At 39.8% G+C, this 18,528-nt stretch overlaps 1 protein-coding gene across 2 annotated transcripts in view; it reads left to right on the top strand.

The window, feature by feature from the left end:
• The window catches only part of dclk1a (doublecortin-like kinase 1a), a 448,638-nt gene extending 430,358 nt beyond the window's left edge, over nucleotides 1-18,280 (top strand). For both annotated transcript variants that reach the window (XM_070891561.1, XM_070891563.1), the window contains one exon: nucleotides 17,137-18,280. In XM_070891561.1, coding sequence (XP_070747662.1) covers nucleotides 17,137-17,301 — 165 coding nt within the window. In that variant the 3' untranslated portion in view covers nucleotides 17,302-18,280. The remainder of the gene's footprint in view (nucleotides 1-17,136) is intronic.
• Nucleotides 18,281-18,528: the final 248 nt, after the last annotated feature.

Here is an 18,528-nt window from a genome sequence, read left to right as displayed (position 1 = left end):
ATGAAAGCCATAAAGGCACTCACATATATTAAACTGCTTTCCTGGCAACTAATAGCTGACAATTATATCCACTGATCATTCAATCATAACAGTACTGATAATCCAACATGACCATGGCCCTCCAGTGGCAGCAGCCTCTCCAGGGGATTACTTATAATAAGTAAACTATGGACTCTTTGTTTTCGATTGTTGAACCATTATGCTAAGACGACTCTCATCAATAGATCATACTGGATTTTCTACAAGTGGGTCTTTCTGCTTTGGCATTGAAGTTCCTCACAGATTAGCTAAGAGAGTTATCATAATTTGTGTCCCAACAAACTAGGAAAGAATCAAGAACAAAATGGTTACTACCAATGATTTTACACATTCCTATACTCTTTTTATAGGTAAAACAATTTCCCCATAAGGAAAAGGGATAAGTGGTAGAGCTAAAGTGCTACGCTTACAGACCTGCCCTATTTTCAATTTTTGGGGTTGGACAGGAGATCTACTGTTGAAGGAGGTTATTGGTTTTACACCTCTGGCCACTCACTCAGAACAGATTGTAGTGTTTGCACTGAAACATTTTTAGAAAAATGATGTATAAACTTGAAATAAATTGCATTAAACAACTATAGCCCTATAAAATGAAAATTGTCAACATAACTATCAGTTTTAAGCAAGATAAAAAGCTGTAGCTGTGGGATTGTGAAGCTAGTATCTTAACGACCGAATAAAATCCATAGCCGAGAATGTCCACACTGTTTTTGTGTAGACTTAGTGTAATCATAGTGGGAGGAGGAATTTGGGGTGAAACTTTTTTTTTACCCCTTTCTAGCCGAATTGATCAATTCCAATGGGAGGCCCCTTCCATACCCCCTCCACACCATCATGATGTCACATTTCAAGCAGGACTGACTGGATGCCAAGGTTCCCTGGAAAATTCCATCAGTTCTACTCAGCACGTTGCATGGCATAAAGCAGGCATACTTGCTGTACTGGTGTTGTAAGTAAGGCCCACAATGCTGGAAAGGAAAGCAAAGGACATTTATATCGCGCTATTCACGACCTCAGGCACTTATTAGTCATTCAATTACTTTTTGAAGGGTACTCACTATTATAATGTGGGAAGTGTGCCAGCTAATTTACGCACAGCAAGGTCCCACAAACAGCAATGAGAGACATAACCAGATGATGTGTTTTTTTAGATATTGGTTGAGGGATAAATATTGGCCAGGACACCAGGAGGTCTCCCCTGTCCCTCTTCGAATAGTGCTTTTTACATCCATCTAAGGTAGCAGATGAGGGCTTGGTTTAAATTTTCATCAGAAAGATGACACCTCCAATAGTGCAATGCTCTTCAGCATATCCAAATGATAATCCAAGAGAGCTCAATTGTTGTTTAGACACCAGCACACCACTAAGGACCCAAGAGGAAGGAACATCTTTTCAGGTTAGCACTTAGGTCAGAATGACCTTATGATAATGGGATATGGCTTACAGAAATTTAACTCCATGATCTTTTTCATTTAAAGTCATTCTTACAGGATTGCAGTACAGTTATTACGAGTGCATTCTTTCACTTTCAGATCGTTTGGGGTTCCATCTTCAGTATAGGAACCTGCAAACTGTGGGTTGTCGTGAAACTAATAACTCTAGTTGTAAGAACAGACCTCCCAACACCATCAGGGAACAAGGATGCACCCTTCCACTATACCTTTAAGAGATGTGGATAATTAGATCAGAGGCAGATACTACCTCCACCAATCAGTCTCCCTCCCAAAAAAAGATTATTGGTGATGAGAAATAAAAATAATTTTTATTCCTGTGGCCATGGCCACTTGCATGCCACTTGTTATTTCAGCAGGTTTTCAGCACAATGATGTGACAGGAAAAGAGGTACAGAAGGACTTTTATTTATCTAAATAAGCAAGTTGCATTTATTTTAAAGCTATGCACATATAGGGACAGCTGTGGGCTTCCTGGATAGCATTAAAATGTCCATTTTGTTATTTTACATCCAAAATTCATTTACTTGCTCATCCCTAGTAACTACTCCATATTCTAATGCTCTTAGGGAGTGCCAACTGTAGTACAATTGTCCAATTAAACAAATAATAAAGATACAGCATTTTTGCACATGATGCTTATTTTGTGAATGAAAATTGAATTAAATAGTATCATAGTCAATATCAGTAATCACCTTTTGAGTTTTTCATTTGGCGCAGATAGCAAAATATTTTTTAAAAGCACATTTCACACATATGATAACTAAAGGGCTAGAAATTGCAGAGTACCCCTTTTGGGATGATAGCTTTTGAAGGAACGCAAAAGTATTGCCAGGCGAAAATGATTTGCTGCTTCCGACAACTTCCGCTTTAGCACTCCAAGAGAAAAGTGGAGGGCTAAATCAAGCACTACCACTTTCCTTAGAGCACTAAAGTGTGTGAGAGGGGCGGTAGCGGCAAAGCGCTGAACAAAGTTCAGTGCATTGCTGCCGTCTTTGGAGGACCTTGCTTAAAGGGAAGGGCTATTAATGGGTTCACTCAATCTTCATGCTGTCTCTGTGGGGCCATGGGACCTGCGCTACATGCATAACAGCCCCAAGCACTCTGAGAGTGGAGGACTGAGGAATCGCGGGGTTAAAAACAATCAGAAGACACCAGACTGAGGAGACTAATAAACTTTGCCCTGCCTGACCACCACCGTATTTAAATATCGCTCCCCAAGCGGCCAGCCGAGGTGACTACGCTTCCTGCAACTGACATTGTTAACACCTGTCAATACTGCAGGGGGTGCGAGCTAATATCATGGGGCGCTGCACACCGGATTACATCACGATCTATGTGGCGCAAGAGAGCAAGGTGGTAAGTGTTAGCGCTAGCACAAAACCGCCAGGAAAGTGCCGACGTCGGTGAATGTGCCGCACCTGATCAGTTGCCCCGTTACTGTCCCCAGTCGGTAACCCCTTAGCGCCCCGCAGGCGTTAACGAGAGGTGCAAAGCAGGCCAATTTCTCCCTCAAAGTTTTTTAATTCTTCACTTTTTAAAACAATAGAGCTGTATTTAAGGGGCAGGGAAGCTTTAACTGTGAACAAGAGAGAATCTTTCACTCCAGTTAAACAGTTCACTGGTTTTGCACACTATGCCGTTGGGCAAATTCTATGTTTCTTTCCAGTTTCATTCTGACTTTCAGTAGAGCTTTCATGAATTCTTGCCATCATATTTGTTCACATCATCCTCTTCCTTTTGGAACCCATTTCGTCGCTATTTGAGCAAGAAATTTTGATACTAAATGTACCAATTTATCTCAATTTTGGTCTCCTAATCTGAGGAAGGACATTCTTGCTATTGAGGGAGTACAGCGAAGGTTCACCAGACTGATTCCTGGGATGGCAGGATTGACATATGAGGAGAGACTGGATCAACTGGGCTTATATCCACAGGAGTTTAGAAGAATGAGAGGGGATCTCATAGAAACATATAAAATTCTGACGGGATTGGACAGGTTAGAGGCAGGAAGAATGTTCCTGTTGCTGGGGAGTTCCAGAACCAGGGGTCACAGTCTAAGAATAAGGGGTAAGCCATTCAGGACCGAGATGAAGAGAAACTTCTTGACTCAGAGAGCGGTTAACCCGTGGAATTCCCTACTGCAGAGAGTTGTTGAGGCCAGTTCGTTAGATATATTCAAAAGGGAGTTAGATATGGCCCCTACGGCCAAAGGGATCAAGGGGTATGGAGAGAAAGCAGGAAAGGGGTACTGAGGTTGAATGATCAGCCATGATCTTATTGGAAGGCGGTGCAGGCTCGAAGGGCCGCATGGGCTGCTCCTGCACATAATTTCTATGTTTCTATATTTCTATCTGAGTTGGTATCAATGAACAAGTATTAATCCTACGACTGCTTGACAGAGTTGCTCATTTATTTCATGTGTGGTCCTGTCATTGCGCTTGCAAGATACAGTTAAAGAACTGCACATCAAATTCATCCAAATACTTCCTTTATTGTGTTTAAGTGCTGTGAAGCAAATTCATAAGCATAGCTGATCAGTTGTATTCGTAATAGTTTCTGAACTAAGATGTTTAAAGGGAGGCACATGACTAGCATATCATCCCAAGCTATATAGTGGAATTTGTCATTTAAGCCAAATAACTAGCTACTGCCATAAATGTTAACTGGCAGCAGCTATTGGAGTCCATGAATGCAATTGGAGCTACACACGAGCATCATCCTTGCAATATTGAATACCAATTCTCCTTATTAGTCTGTTTTGACGTAATAGATTACTATGGTAGGATTTGACCAACGACAGAGGAGAGATGCAACTTCACACATTTCTAAGGTAGTCAGCTCAGCTGGTGTGTTCCTTTTTTTTCCTCCAATGGAGCAGCTGGTCAAATTAAACCCTATTGACCTTCCTTCATTACTCGGAGTTAGGGATAGTATTTTGCAGGACATCTTCATTTATTACTAGACATAAAAATTACTTCAATGTTACCCTCTGCTTGATAAACAGAAATTTAGGTTAACCAGTAATCTGTAATTTTTGGTTGAAGACTTTTTTTAATTAAGTTTGTTCCACAATCTTGTATTTAAATCTTTAAATGAATGCACACAATTTCTAAACTCCATTGAATTCATGCAATTATAGATTTTTACCCTATATTTTCTTGCTGTGTTCTTGTGTTTTTCTTTTATTTCTTTGATGTGTTGTATTTTCTCATATTTCTTTGATAGTATTCATGTATTATCTTGGTTCTGTTGCTCTATTTTTTTGTATTTTCTTGATACTGTCCCTGTATTTTTCTTGTACTTCTTCTGCAGTAACCCTGTGTTTCCTTGTTGCTTTCTTTGTATTATCTCAGTATTTCCTTTGTGCTTTCATTGGGATTTCTTTTCATGTGTACACAGGAATAAGAATTCACCAAGAATACAATTACTTTGTCACGTACTTTACTTTTTTGGCTTTGATTTTCTCTTTCTTTTGTTCTTATCTTGGCGTCTCATTCTATTGGCTAGAAAGGGCACAGGATTTTATGTATGAAATAAATATAACACGTGGAAGAATTTCTAGCTTTTCCCGATCCTTTTCACCTCTTTCTCTGCCACCTAAAATTGAGAACACAATATGGAAGTCTGTTCCCTTGCTGTTTTTGAGCGCCAAATTATAATGGATACTGGGACTGACCAAATGGTCTGCAATGATTTTTTTTCCTGGATGCATAAGCATTCACTATGGCGGGTGACGTGCATGTGCAAATTCCGTGCTGAAAGTGTGTCATCTACCATATCGCTACAGGCTGAAGTATAGGCGTTCAGAACCTGCTCCTGAAACAGACATTAGTTCCTTTGCATATGAAAATAGGAAGCCTAACACCTGTTTCAGGACCGTTTCCCAAAACTGAGCTACCCTGAAAGCTGCCGGTGCCAGGTGAGTTGCTTTCAGGATAACTAAATCTACATTAGGCCTAACCAGCCTCCTTAAAGTGACCACTGGATGCCACCACCAAAAAGGTAAGTTTGTTTAAAAAAAATAATTCGCTGAATGTGGAGCTGGGAGGAACAGGAGCGTTCCTCCCAGCTCTCCAGAAGACTGTTGCTGACCCCTCCCGATCACCGTCCCTATCTGCCCTTCTCAGGGTCTTCTTGAGGGCAGCTACCGGCAATGCAGCAGCCAAAAATTTGAATCCACTTCGCTGGCGAGCTGCCTGGGAACACAGCCAACATGCACAGTGCGCTGGCTTAATTGAAAGGAGACCCAAGGCCCAATATTGAATGAGCCTCGGGCCTACCTGTTTTGCCACAGGGATCGTTTCCTGTGCCCAGTTCGCGCTGGCAGACCCAAAGTCTGTCAATTGCTTTACACTAGCTTTAGATAATGACATTTCCAGTTCAAATTGGGTAATTCAGTGCAGACACATGATCAATTTAACTAACTTTAAGAAACATTTTCTGTTGAGACCAAGTTTCCACTTGGAAAAGGCTGAAATCCACTATTCAAATACTCCACATGTATCCAAGTCCAGTCGGATGAGATTTAATCCACAGAGACTTTGGAGAACTATCCAACCTGGATTGCTTTTGCATACCTTCCATTGATAAGTACCAAGTTGCCTGTCCACGCGAGCACTGATGCATGGCAAAAAGTGAATACGAGGGAAGGAAAAAACATAGTAATCATAAGAACATAAGAAATAGGGGCAGGAGTAGGCCATTGGCCCCTCGAGCCTGTTCTGCCATTTAATAAGATCATGGCTGATCTGATCATGGGCTCAGCTCCACTTCCCTGCCCGCTCCCCATAACCCTTTATTCTCTTATCGCTCAAAATTCTGTATGTCCACCTTAAATGTATTCAATGACCCAGCATCCACAGCTCTCTGGAGCAGAGAATTCGACAGATTTACGACCCTCTGAGAAGAAATTCCTCCTCATCTCAGTTTTAAATAGGAGCCGCTTATTCTGAGACTATGCCCACTATTTCTAATTTCCCCTATGTGGAAACTCATATTCTCTCTGCATCCACCTTGTCGAAACCCCTCAGTATCTTATATGTTTTGACAATAACACCTCTCATCCTTCTGAACTCCAATGAGTACAGACTCAACCTACTTTCATAAGTCAACCCCCTCATTTCCGGAATCAACCTAGTAAACCTTCTCTGAACTGCCTCCAATGCAAGTATATCCTTCCTTAAATGCCTGTTAAAGAACATCTTCACAATGTAATTTCTCTTGATTATGACATGCTCCCTTAACTCCAGCATTTTGTTTTAATTTCTATTTTTCCCATTTATATTATGAAGTGATTTCAGGGCACTGTCATAACACAAAACAACTGCACCGGGGGAAAATCATAATGCTGGCCTATAAGAGCGGGCTCAGCAAATTCCACCTATGGCCAGAAGATAGAGTAGCATATAGTGCTCTGCTCCACTGACCGAGCTATTGGCAATTGTTGGCGCTGTAATTCTAGCAACATGCACAACAAAACTATTCTTGAGATGGAACGTTATGCTGCGGGAGTCACTATTGCCACCTCGTTTGTATAGCAGAAAGATTGATTTTGTTGCCTCATTAAGTTTGGTAACTACTCCAAACCCGTTTCCTTGATGATGACATTAGTACTCACGGTCTAAACCAAATGATTCAACAAGAAAGCTGAAGATTGAAGCAAAGAATGTACTTGCATCATTTTTTTTAAGTTATTGATGGTGAGGTTTGTTCCCTAAACAAACATATTGTGGAGCACATACTCTATTTATTGTGGAAGCTTCTACTGAGAATTTGAAGAAGAGCTGTGTATGTATATATTTTTGTGCTCTTAATTGTAAGTATGTTTCCAGTTCTGCCTGTGCTTCTATGCATTTATGAGTATGGCCCAGACTTAATGCTGGCCTGTATCATGGCTAGCCACGATGTGCTTTGCTAATGCCATTTCATAAAACTTGCCCATCTAACCCATGAGCTGCCCAACCTATGGTTGATCCTGCAAATTCCAGCAGACTTTCGGACCCCTATGTGTCCATATACTTTAAACAATGGTGTAGATTCGATCTTCACTAACTGGGTGATAATCTAGCGGGTGGTTCACACACCCATTAAAGAACCTGTCTGATCTTCATTCCATTGGTCATCATTCCAGATAGTGAAATCTACCTGTGGTCTGATCTCTGCATTCTAAATCTGACAGTACAAAACATACATCTGAAGGACATGCAGAACCATGGCTAGGAAGAATTTTGCCTTTTATATCTGAATCATTGGTCTCTGTAATTCTTTTACAGCCATTGAAACATTTTAAATTCTGACAGGTTTAGACAGGTTAGATGCAGGAAGAATGTTCCCAATGTTGGGGAAGTCCAGAACCAGGGGTCACAGTCTAAGGATAAGGGGTAAGCCATTTAGGACCGAGATGAGGAGAAACTTCTTTACCCAGAGAGTGGTGAACCTATGGAATTCTTTACCACAGAAAGTTGTTGAGGCCAATTCACTAAATATATTCAAAAAGGAGTTGGATGTAGTCCTTACTACTAGGGGGATCAAGGGGTATGGCGAGAAAGCAGGAATGGGGTACTGAAGTTGCATGTTCAGCCATGAACTCATTGAATGGCGGTGCAGGCTCGAAGGGCCGAATGGCCTACTCCTGCACCTATTTTCTATGTTTCTATATCCCGCTTATTGAAAACATGATGGGTTGCCTGGGAAAATGGAGTCCTGGTTGTCTTCCTGATAGTATTCAAGACATAGGAAAAGGTAATGCTAAAGTTACAGGGAATCATTCTATCAAAGGACAATTGCTTTTGTACATCTCTAACTCAATCTACAGATTCTCCTCTCATCATATTTCTCTACTTTTCTCCCCTAACACTAGTCCCTTTCACATATTCGGGCAGATCACTGCAGCCCACAACATCTGTATTGACCAATCAATACTTTAACTTGAATAATACACCAAGAGGCAAACTTAGAGGAAGCAATCGCTCTCCACCTAGCTTTTTCTATAAATATTGTACTCCCATTACACAGCAAACTGTGGTTAACTGCAAATTATAACCAAGATTCAAATTCGGCTCTTCCACAGGGATGATGTGAAGTTATAGCTGGAATTAATTCACTTCAGCAGTGTAATAATTGTACATCATAGCCTACTTCACTGGTCACTTAAAAAAAAAAATCGAATGTTGGTCAATTCCCCTTCTTGTTCTCAGTAAAGGTTTAGGATTGAGATTGAGGGGGCTAAAGCAGAGAATTTCACCTGTGGGACCTGAATGTGATTCCAGTCCAGTCTGATAATATGAAAGTCTTTTCTCTCTTTTAGCTGTATAAATCCTACATGAAATGAGCATGAGCAGTTACAACCCAATTTCTAGTTGGCATGTGTCTAAAGCTCAAAATTGCCTCCAATTTGGCACTAAATTTACTCAGAGGACTCATGTGATAGCTGCAATGGGAAATGAAAAATTTCACTAATTTAGTAAGGGACACTCTGCAGAGACTGAGAATCAAGGCACGTTATTATTTAGCCAAGTAAAGGGAACTTGAGAATTCTCAACAGTGACAATGGGTTCCCAAAATGAGAGTGTGTTCCATTTTTCAGAACTCAACTTCAAAAAATCATCAAAAAGATTAAAGAGAGAGATTGTTCTTGAGTGCAAGCACAAGAGCTGAAAATGATGGGAAATGTCATAACAGTTTACCTCTTCGACTGTGCATGTGCATTCCTTTGTTGATGCTGTTTAGAACAGCATATCAACATGAAAAGCAATACTCTTCATGGCTATTTGATCTCGAGCTTCGATTAAAACAGGATGTAGTAGATGGGATTTCTACTTCCAATTTCAGTGTTGTAAAATTCTTGCATACCGTCAGCTATTCATAACACAACCTGAAAGTCTGTTAAATCCATACTATTAAGCATTAACTTCAGTTTTTCTCAGAAATATTAAGTGATTGAACAAATATGAGATTATTAAAAATGTTTTATTATGTTACATAGTTATAAGAATTATTTTGTGTTCTGGAATAAGGAAAAAGAACTTATTTAAAAACAAAACAAGCCAACAGAGGGTTTTAATTAGCTCAAGGGCCTCTATTCCAGCATTAAACTTTCAGAAATGACTACTATGGCCATTGATGGATCAATTGTAACATAACTATTGAACTTAGACTACTAAAATTGCTCTTGAAATGTATGCTTTTACCCGACATTAATCTCTACTATCTCAGTCAATACAATCCCTAACATTCAAATAATCTATTTTTTGATCATTTTTAGATGTTGTTTTAATAGCTATTTTATCATAAAGGCTAACTCATTTCAGTGTTTCTAATCAATTAAAAGTGATTCATTCCTAAAATCTGAATGGTGGCGAAAGTGCTCATGTCGACAGGGAATGTACACACAAGAGTGGAAAGACCATGAGGTCTTTAACTCACCTGTTTTCTGCTTATTTTATACAGCACTTTAAATTCCTGATTTGGCTGCCTGATGGCAGTATGCTGTCTGAGAGTGTTTCATCTTCAATTCAAATTTGATTCTAAATACTGTCGTTTTCCTTGTTTCACATACAGTGTGTTAATCTCATCCATTTCAATGAGGGCTAAAGGCCAGCGAGCCTCTTGCCTCTCCAGAACAGATTCCTTAATGCTGCTTTGTTCACTTCCTTTAGTAGCCACACGAGTAAACCATGGGCGTTGCTTTCAGTCCTAATCTTTCACTGGCTTTAATAGAAAAGGATGAGAGGGATATCAGAGGGCACCAGAGGCATATTGGCCATAACCTGAAATTCCTGAAAGTTTGTTAAATCCATACTACTAAGCATTAACTTTAGATTCTCTCAGAAAATATTGAGTGGTTGGACCACAAATATGAGGTTATTAAAATATTTTGTTATTATGTTAAATCGTTATAATGACAATGCTAGCATCTTATGTACTGGAATAAGGACAAATAACTTATTAAAACAAAACAAGGCGAACAGAGGGTTTTAATCAGCTCATGGGCCTCTATTCGAGCATAAAACTTTCAGAAACGTTTACCATGGCCATTAGTAGATCAATGGTAACATAACTATTGAACTCAGACAACTGAACTTGCTCTTGGAATGTATATTATTCCATCGACTGTATCTACAGGCCAAAGCGCAGCTATTTGGTAATGATAGAGAAAATCTGACACCGCAAACTCCGATTCAGGAAGAGAGTAGTTATAGAGCTGTGCCATCTGTTTCAGGTTTGCAGCCACTTTCTATCAAAGGGATGGTATTGCCACTGTCAAATTGGCTGATACCAGTGATGAGTATGCTCTAGTCTGGCTCTTTCCAGGCAAGGGAGGGAGACATCACCGGTATCAGCCAATTTGCTTTCCACAGGTGTATCAAATAGATGACTATTCTTTATTCATTGATCAACAGGACCAACGCTCTCATCTCCTATTCCACTAAACAGCAACAGCAGCATGATAGGCTGCCCATTTTCACTACACAACTGGATTTTCCAGAAGGCCATTGATGGCATTGAATTGGCCATTTATGTCCCCAGGCACAAACCGAAAGGGGTTAAACTCCATCAATGTATAGCAATTCAGGGACCGGGAACAATGCATCATACAGGACAATGCCAACCTCCAGACTTTAGTTACAACACTTCCATTTTAAAACAGAGGTCTGTTGCAGATTTATTTGAAGGCAAAGCCAAACTGGAAGGCTGTCACCTTGAAGGCCAAGATTATCAGTCCTGGATAATGGCACCCTTGCAGTACATGCAGAGCATAGATCCAACAAAGTCTATATCTACCACAATGATAATTGATCATATATTGCCATTTTCAACTGACTTGACATATGGAGGCGGGGGTTGTGCCTTACAATATAACCCTGCTAGTGTCCTTAAAATTATTGTCATCTGCTAATTGCTCCACAACTTTGCAATAATCATGGAGAACGGAGAAAGCCACCAGTGCAGCCAAGAAGATGATAAATTCAGACTAGATATCCTCTGATGCATTGAAGCCTCAGCGCTGTATAGCAGCGTGATATTCTAAGTGGGTTTTAACACTGGAGGCTCTGATGTAAATACACTTAGAGTTGCTATGTACTACATGGTAGATTTCATTACAGAGAAGCTTTTCTGTACAGATGTGGTGAGCAGCTAAACTAGACCGTTTGAATCCTGAGTCATAGGAACAGGAGTAGGCCATTTAATCCCTCGAGGCAATTCCGCCATTCAATGAGATCATGGATGATCTGTACCTTACCTCCATCCACTTGTCTTGACACCATATCCTTTTATACCCTTGGCTAGCAAAATCTATCAATCTCAGGTTTGAAATTATTACTTGAGTTAGAATCTGTTTTTGTGGGAGAGAGTTCCATACTTCTACCATTCTTTGCGTGAGTCCTATTCTACTCTGAGCTGAGTTTTTTAAAATTTGTTCTCAGGATGTGGGAAGTGGTAACGGGAAATCATTTGTTGTCCTGAGAAGGTGTCATTGGGCGTTCATTCTGAACTACTGCAATCCCTTTTGTAGTGGTGCTCTCATGATGGTGTTAGGTAAGGAATTCCAGGATTTTGACCCAAAGAAATATCCTCTCCACCACTAAGACTGCTTTCTTCTATCTCTGTAGCATTGCCCACCTCAGCACATCTGTAGCTGAAACACTTAAACATTCCTTGTCACCTCCAGTGTGCTCACTGACCTCTCATCCTCTACAAACACCAAGTTGCGCAAAGCTCTGCTGCGCCTATCATGTCCCACACTAAGTTCTGAAAACTTATCTCTTCAACCAAGCCTTTGGTTACCTCTCCTAATCTTTCTCTTCCTTGCTAGGTGTCAATTTTCCAGATGCCTGTCTGTAAAACATAGTCGAATTTTGTTACGTTAAAGGTGGTGTATAAATGAAAGTTGTTAATATTGTAGTGCACTCTCCCACACTTGAGTGCAGGTTATTTGTGTGTGTATGTTGGTGTTACTAGCCTTTTAAGATAGTTATGAGTCACATGCAAATGTCCCCTCAGGAAGCTAATGTGTAAGCTCCAACAGAGTAGGTTATAAATGCAAATATAAAATGTCGGGAATTAATGGCAGTGGGAAAAACTAGCATAGACTGTTTATGCAATCAAGAATTTTCAGAGTTATATGTCCAATTCAAAATTTCCATCTGTAGCATTAAGAGAATACTCTGAGAAAGAATAGGATTCCATGTTCATTGTATTTCTGAAAAAGACTTTCATATCTCACTTGTTATTCTGTCATGCAGAGACTCTGAAGTTTTTCTGACATGGAATTTTCAAATAATACAATTTCTATGTACATTTTGTTGGTGCATGTGTACATTCATGGAACAACAACTTGTATTTATATAGCAACTTTAACATAGTAAAATGTCCCTGTTGATAGGTAGATGTAGTATAACAGCAACCCTAGCCACTATTAAAACAAGTAAGTGCTCAATTTGTTTGATGATACCATTCTGAAGTTTGTGTGATGGCAAATGTGGCAGATCTCAACCAACTTTTCAGCAGAAGCTGCTCCAGTGTGTTCCAAGAATGGAGTCATAAGACTAGAAGTATTTTTATATTTCGTACTTATTTTCAGCATAGCGCCTGTCTAATCTATATTTTTAGTTATTACTCTAAGTGGCTTTCAAAATGTTGAAATAAGAACAATCGTTTCATACTAGCAGGGCAGTGGCTCAATGGCATCTAATGTTCCAAAAATCTAAATATCCATAAATAATGAATCTAATTTAATGCTCCAGTGTTTAAAATAGAACCCTCGGCATTTTTTTGTTAAATTGTTTTCTATTTGCACTTTTGACGCTGATTATAATTCAAAAGCGACAGTCCAGCCAAATTGAATTATGGAAAATAAAACCTCATTATACAAAGAGTTATTGAATATTATCTCTTGCTGTATATCTTGGCCCTGAATTTGCGGTCGGTATGATGGCTTACTCTGAGAGTACGCCATCATACTGCCTTTGAAATTGACTGCAAGTTTAAGAGCCTGTTCCCGAACTTGCGATCTGTCAAGTTCTGACTCCGCATCTGCTTCACAGCACGTTTCACCTACCCATTGAAATCAACGTGCTGCAGAAAAGTTGGGCTAATTGTCCACCTACTGCCTATTAATTACCCTGAAATTGTTTTACAGCCTGGTGCAAACAGGCGCAGGAGCCTGTTGCACAGCATAAAGGAAGGGGGGATGAGAAAATTGTATTAGTTGGTGGCTGCTGACTGCCCCCCTTAAGTGTTTCCAGAATTTTCTGATTAAAAATGTACTGCCAGACACAAAGCACTTTCCAAATAATCTTTCCCGATGAGTTTTTGAAACCAGAAATTAAGCACAGTAAACACCAGAAATAGACACTCTAAAGTGGATATATTGGTTTAAGGGCAAATTTTCTGTGCCGATTATTTGTCAACATAAAAAACATACTGATTTATAGAAACATTTTGTACTGGGGTTTGCTATTTTATGGGCATAATTCAAATAAATGGAGCATCTGACCCAATCCTGAGTAGGTAAGAACCGTTTCTCTAACAAGCGCAGTATTATTATTTACACATAGTTATGAAAGATGTTTGATCAAATGTATATCTGGTATAACTAAAATATATATACCTACTTTTTTAAATCCCTTCAACCAACATTTCCAATTAAGAGTGGCTATTAAATGCTATGTAGAAGGCTTCTGACTTCTATTGATATATATTTACATTAGCAACCTCCTCTGTTTCCTGGTTGACTAAGGCCTGGAAATTCAGTGCATTTGCGATTCCCATTAGCACCCACGGGGGCGTTAATGGGGCGCAAATGTGTTAAAGCGCCTGTGCGCGGCGCTGACAACTCCCGCCATATTGGGCAGGAGTTTAGCAGTGACGCTATGGTGTTGTGCCCCGACATACTGCACCCAGAGATTGTGACATCATCGCCGTGCGCATTGCCCCATTAGCGCCCGGCCCCAAAATTGACCTTTGCTCCCTGGAGCAGCGCCGGGCGAAAACACCGGCAGCTGCAGGGGGCGTGGACCGGGCAGCCAGCTGCTATCGGGCTGATAATTAAAGGTGAGGTGGCCGAGGTAAGTTTTAAAAAAAAAGACTTACCTGTGCTTTCACTATGTTCCTCCATTTTCTTCGTGGGGTCTTGCCCGTGATCGCTCTCTTGGTGGTCCAGGTAGGTGCTTTTTTAATTGCACAGCCTGCAGCGATGGCCCCTTCCCTTTAAGGGAGGGAAGGGCCTTTCGTATGCGGCAATGCTGAAGTGTGTGGCCTGTTAACGCTCGAAGAAGGAAGTAGAGTGCTTGATTTAGCATTCCACTTTCTTCCTGGATGCTAAAGTGAATTTTTTTGAGAGGGGTTAACTTTTGCGGCTGGTGCTAAGTTTCTTGCCTATGAAAAGTTACCATTCCCAAATGGGGCGATAATCAATTTCTCCCCCTAAGTGTCAGGAAGTGAAAGGAGTACTCCCCCACGTGATCCCAGATTCACATACGCACAACGGTGCGTAGTTGGATACTACGCTGTGCACAACTCTGCAGCGTCTGAAAGCAACTTCACGAAGGGAATTTAGCACAAGGTATGTATGGATTTCGTTCGGATGTTGGTGGCGTACTCCTTAACTATGCCGCCAACTGCGAATTCATGGCCAATATATATATATATATACATATATATGTGTGTGTGTGTGGCAGCTAACTGAGACAGTAGGCACTGGGAAGTCAGACTGTGATATAAAGTTCTGACCAGCTGGGGTCAATGCGAAGACTCTGAGAGAAGCTTGAGAAATGAGCACTATTTTAGTTATTTTTTTAATGATTTAATTTATGTATTCATTTAAAAAAATTAAATATTGCATGTATTTTCTGATTTTTATTTTTCAATAGTTGTTGCTTCTGGCCAGTTAAATCAGAAACAAAATCAGAATAAATGCATCAATAATGGAAAAGTGAATTTATATAAACATATTGGGGTCGAAATTCGGTTGTGGACACCGCATGTTACCGCACGCGGAAGGCGGCAAAGGCCTACCTTCGACGGTAAGCAGCGTCAACGCCTCATCGTAAATTCAGTCGGCTCTTTGGCAGAGGCGATTAGAAGCAACGCTGCGCTGGCTAACGCCATCCACTTGGTGAAGTTATCCAGCATACAACGCCTCTTTGACGCCTCTGTCTGTTGCGACATTTGCTTTGTACGGCTGCTGTACAAACAGGCGGCCGTACAGCCAGGAAAAAGTGGTCGTTAAAGAGTGGATCTCGGGCGGAACTACCCAGAAAGGAAGGTAAGTTTTTCTCTTTATTTATTTCTGCATGTTTTCATTAGTCTTAAGAGTGCGGAAGTGTGTGTGTAGATCAGAGAAGTTTTAGTTATTTTTTTTCTTCCCATTTTTTTCCTATCATGGCGGCAGCCTTCCATCGGGAAATTCAGCAGGCCTCCTGAGCTGCTGCCCGAGGCTGAGTGTGTAATGCCACTTTTTAGCGCTGCTCTCTCATCTTTGGGCGTAAAAACTGAATTTGGGACATTGAGGCTGCGCCAACGTTCGGCGTTAAAATCAGCACTCTGGCGGTGACGTTGCCTCAAAAACTACCATAACGAATTTCAACCCCATTAGCTTTAGTGGTTAACCATGTTGCTTACTTTACTGTATAAATTCTCCGTGTTCAACTTTGTTTCCCATTTAATGTGAGTAAATAATATTTTATAAGCAGGGTCATAAGTTCATGGTGAATGACTATGCCAAATTCTATTTATATTATATGGGGAAGGGCAATTTTATGGTGTTTTAGGATTGCATTCCATGATTCTGTCTGTTTTCCTGTGAAAATAGATAACCAGTGGCCTTGCCTATATTATACAAAGAGGCTACTATTTCATGTAATCAGGCCCATTGGCTTTTGGTGACTGAATGTCAAATTCAATTTTATTTCATCGAATTTCAGGATTATTACTGTTGTTTTTGGGATCACAATATGCAAAAACTGCAAACCAATGGTCATGATTATAATTCTAAAAAGAAGAAAGGCTAGAACTACTTTAAACTTTAGACATAACTAATGATCAATTGAACTAACTACTGGAGGGTAATGCACACTGCAACCTCGGGAAGGAGTCAACGCTTGTAGGAATGGGGAGCAGGGGGGCAACACAGAGAAACCGATGGAGAAAATTAATCCCTTCAAAGAGAACAAATTAAACATTTTATGCCATCGCCAACCTCACTCTAACAGAGGCCCTAGTATTCCTGTGTTTTAGGCACACATTACAGTGAATGTTCCATTACATGGAAAAGGCCTTGAGCCAAAAGTCTTGAGCTAAGATCTTACAACATATTCAGTGCTGTGAATAAGAACCTTATGATGAGCGTGGGCTGGATTTACTTGAGTATTGGAAAGCTAACTTCAAGCATTATTTTATAGTAAATGAAGTTTAGTGCAAAATGACGGATGCCAGTGCTGGAATGCTTCTAAAATCACAGGTTAAAAATACAAATAACAATTGCGAGATATCCATGAACAAAAGATACCAATGAAGTATATATTGATTTAAGTATTGTTTCTGTTGATCATCGATTGTAAAAGTGTGTAATATTGGGTTATATTCCTATATTTGTCCCAAACCTGATTTTTTCTCATTTACTATTTTATGACCCTGACAGACCACCGCTCTTGATAAGGAGAGGCAGGTTTTCCGAAGAAGATGCAACCAGGATGTGAGGAGAGGCTACGTGGTACAAACTAACGCACCAGAACACAACTCTGAATCTGAAGATTACTCACCAAGCTCGTCTGAGACTGTTCGCTCACCAAATTCTCCCTTTTAATGAACCCTGATCTCGTTACCAAGCTCTAATTGCTTAGTGCAATTTTATAAATCATTTCTTAAGAAATAATGAATGTTTAGTTAGTCAAGCTAGGACAATGTTGCACTGATATATGAACAGTATTGATTCTAGCATGGTTTAATGGAAAAGCACAAGGCATGTGAAGGTGTAGGTAAATCCAGCTGCTTTGCAATTCAGCCATTGTCTGTATTCTTAAACATTTAGGCGCTGTGTTTTCCTTGCACCATGAAGCACATTGACGTTCTCTGTCTCTGACCATCTCTTTAAAAAGAAAATCAGTTTGTCATGGTGCAAAAATGCTACTGTTGTTCAAAGGGTTCTGAATCTCTATGAAGGAGAAATATTTGTCAGTTTATGAATCCTAAATTCTACAATATAATCAGTGTCCATTGCATTTCCTTAAGCAACTTTATCTTTCACTTGGTATTCAAATTAAGTTGTAGCAGTTTAAAAAAAAACAATAATATTATAAATCGATGATAAACAACTTGATTAATCCAAAATCTAGTCTGACGAAACTCTGCTTGAACAGTACTTTACACAGAGCATAGAACGGTGAGATAGGTGACTAGGATCATATCTGTGTGTACCATCAACAACCACTGAACAGCAGTATTGTATGATATGACAAAATTGACGTAAAGCTCCACAGTTTGATATTTAGCCCATTAGAGAAGTAATAAAATTTATGTTAGAATACTTGTATCAACTGTGTAAAACATCCTTGAAGATGAAAAACTTTCACGTGGATAAACTTTTACAATTTTAAAATCTTTCTTCTATGTATCAGGCAACCAACACCTGAGGTCAAGAAGATCTTTCTTAAAGACTATTTTGTAGAAAGTGGTGAAAGTTAACTCATGTGAAATATCATTGCTTTACAGTAGTCATCATTTGACTAAGTGTGGTGCATACTACAATAAATAAACAAGCCAAATCTGTGAATAAATGATTTATTGATAACCAGCATGATGCTTGATAGTTTTGATGTGTTGTTTCTTATCCATCAGCAGGTGGATGTACCAAAGTAATATCTATTTTATTTCTTGCATCTTTGTTAATCAGGTTGTAGAATGCTCATTTTTCAGAATGTTCACTTTTCAAGGCTGAGCTAGATAGATTTGTGGAGTCTAGGGGAATCAAGAGATATGGAGATCGGGCAGGAATGTGGATTTGAGGTCGAAGATCAGCCATGATCTTACTGAA

The sequence above is a fragment of the Pristiophorus japonicus genome, chromosome 10, assembly GCF_044704955.1.
Source record: "Pristiophorus japonicus isolate sPriJap1 chromosome 10, sPriJap1.hap1, whole genome shotgun sequence".
Taxonomy (NCBI): Eukaryota; Metazoa; Chordata; class Chondrichthyes; family Pristiophoridae; genus Pristiophorus; species Pristiophorus japonicus.
The sequence above is the reverse complement of the archived record's forward strand: the minus strand, read 5'-3'. Positions and strand labels throughout refer to the sequence as shown.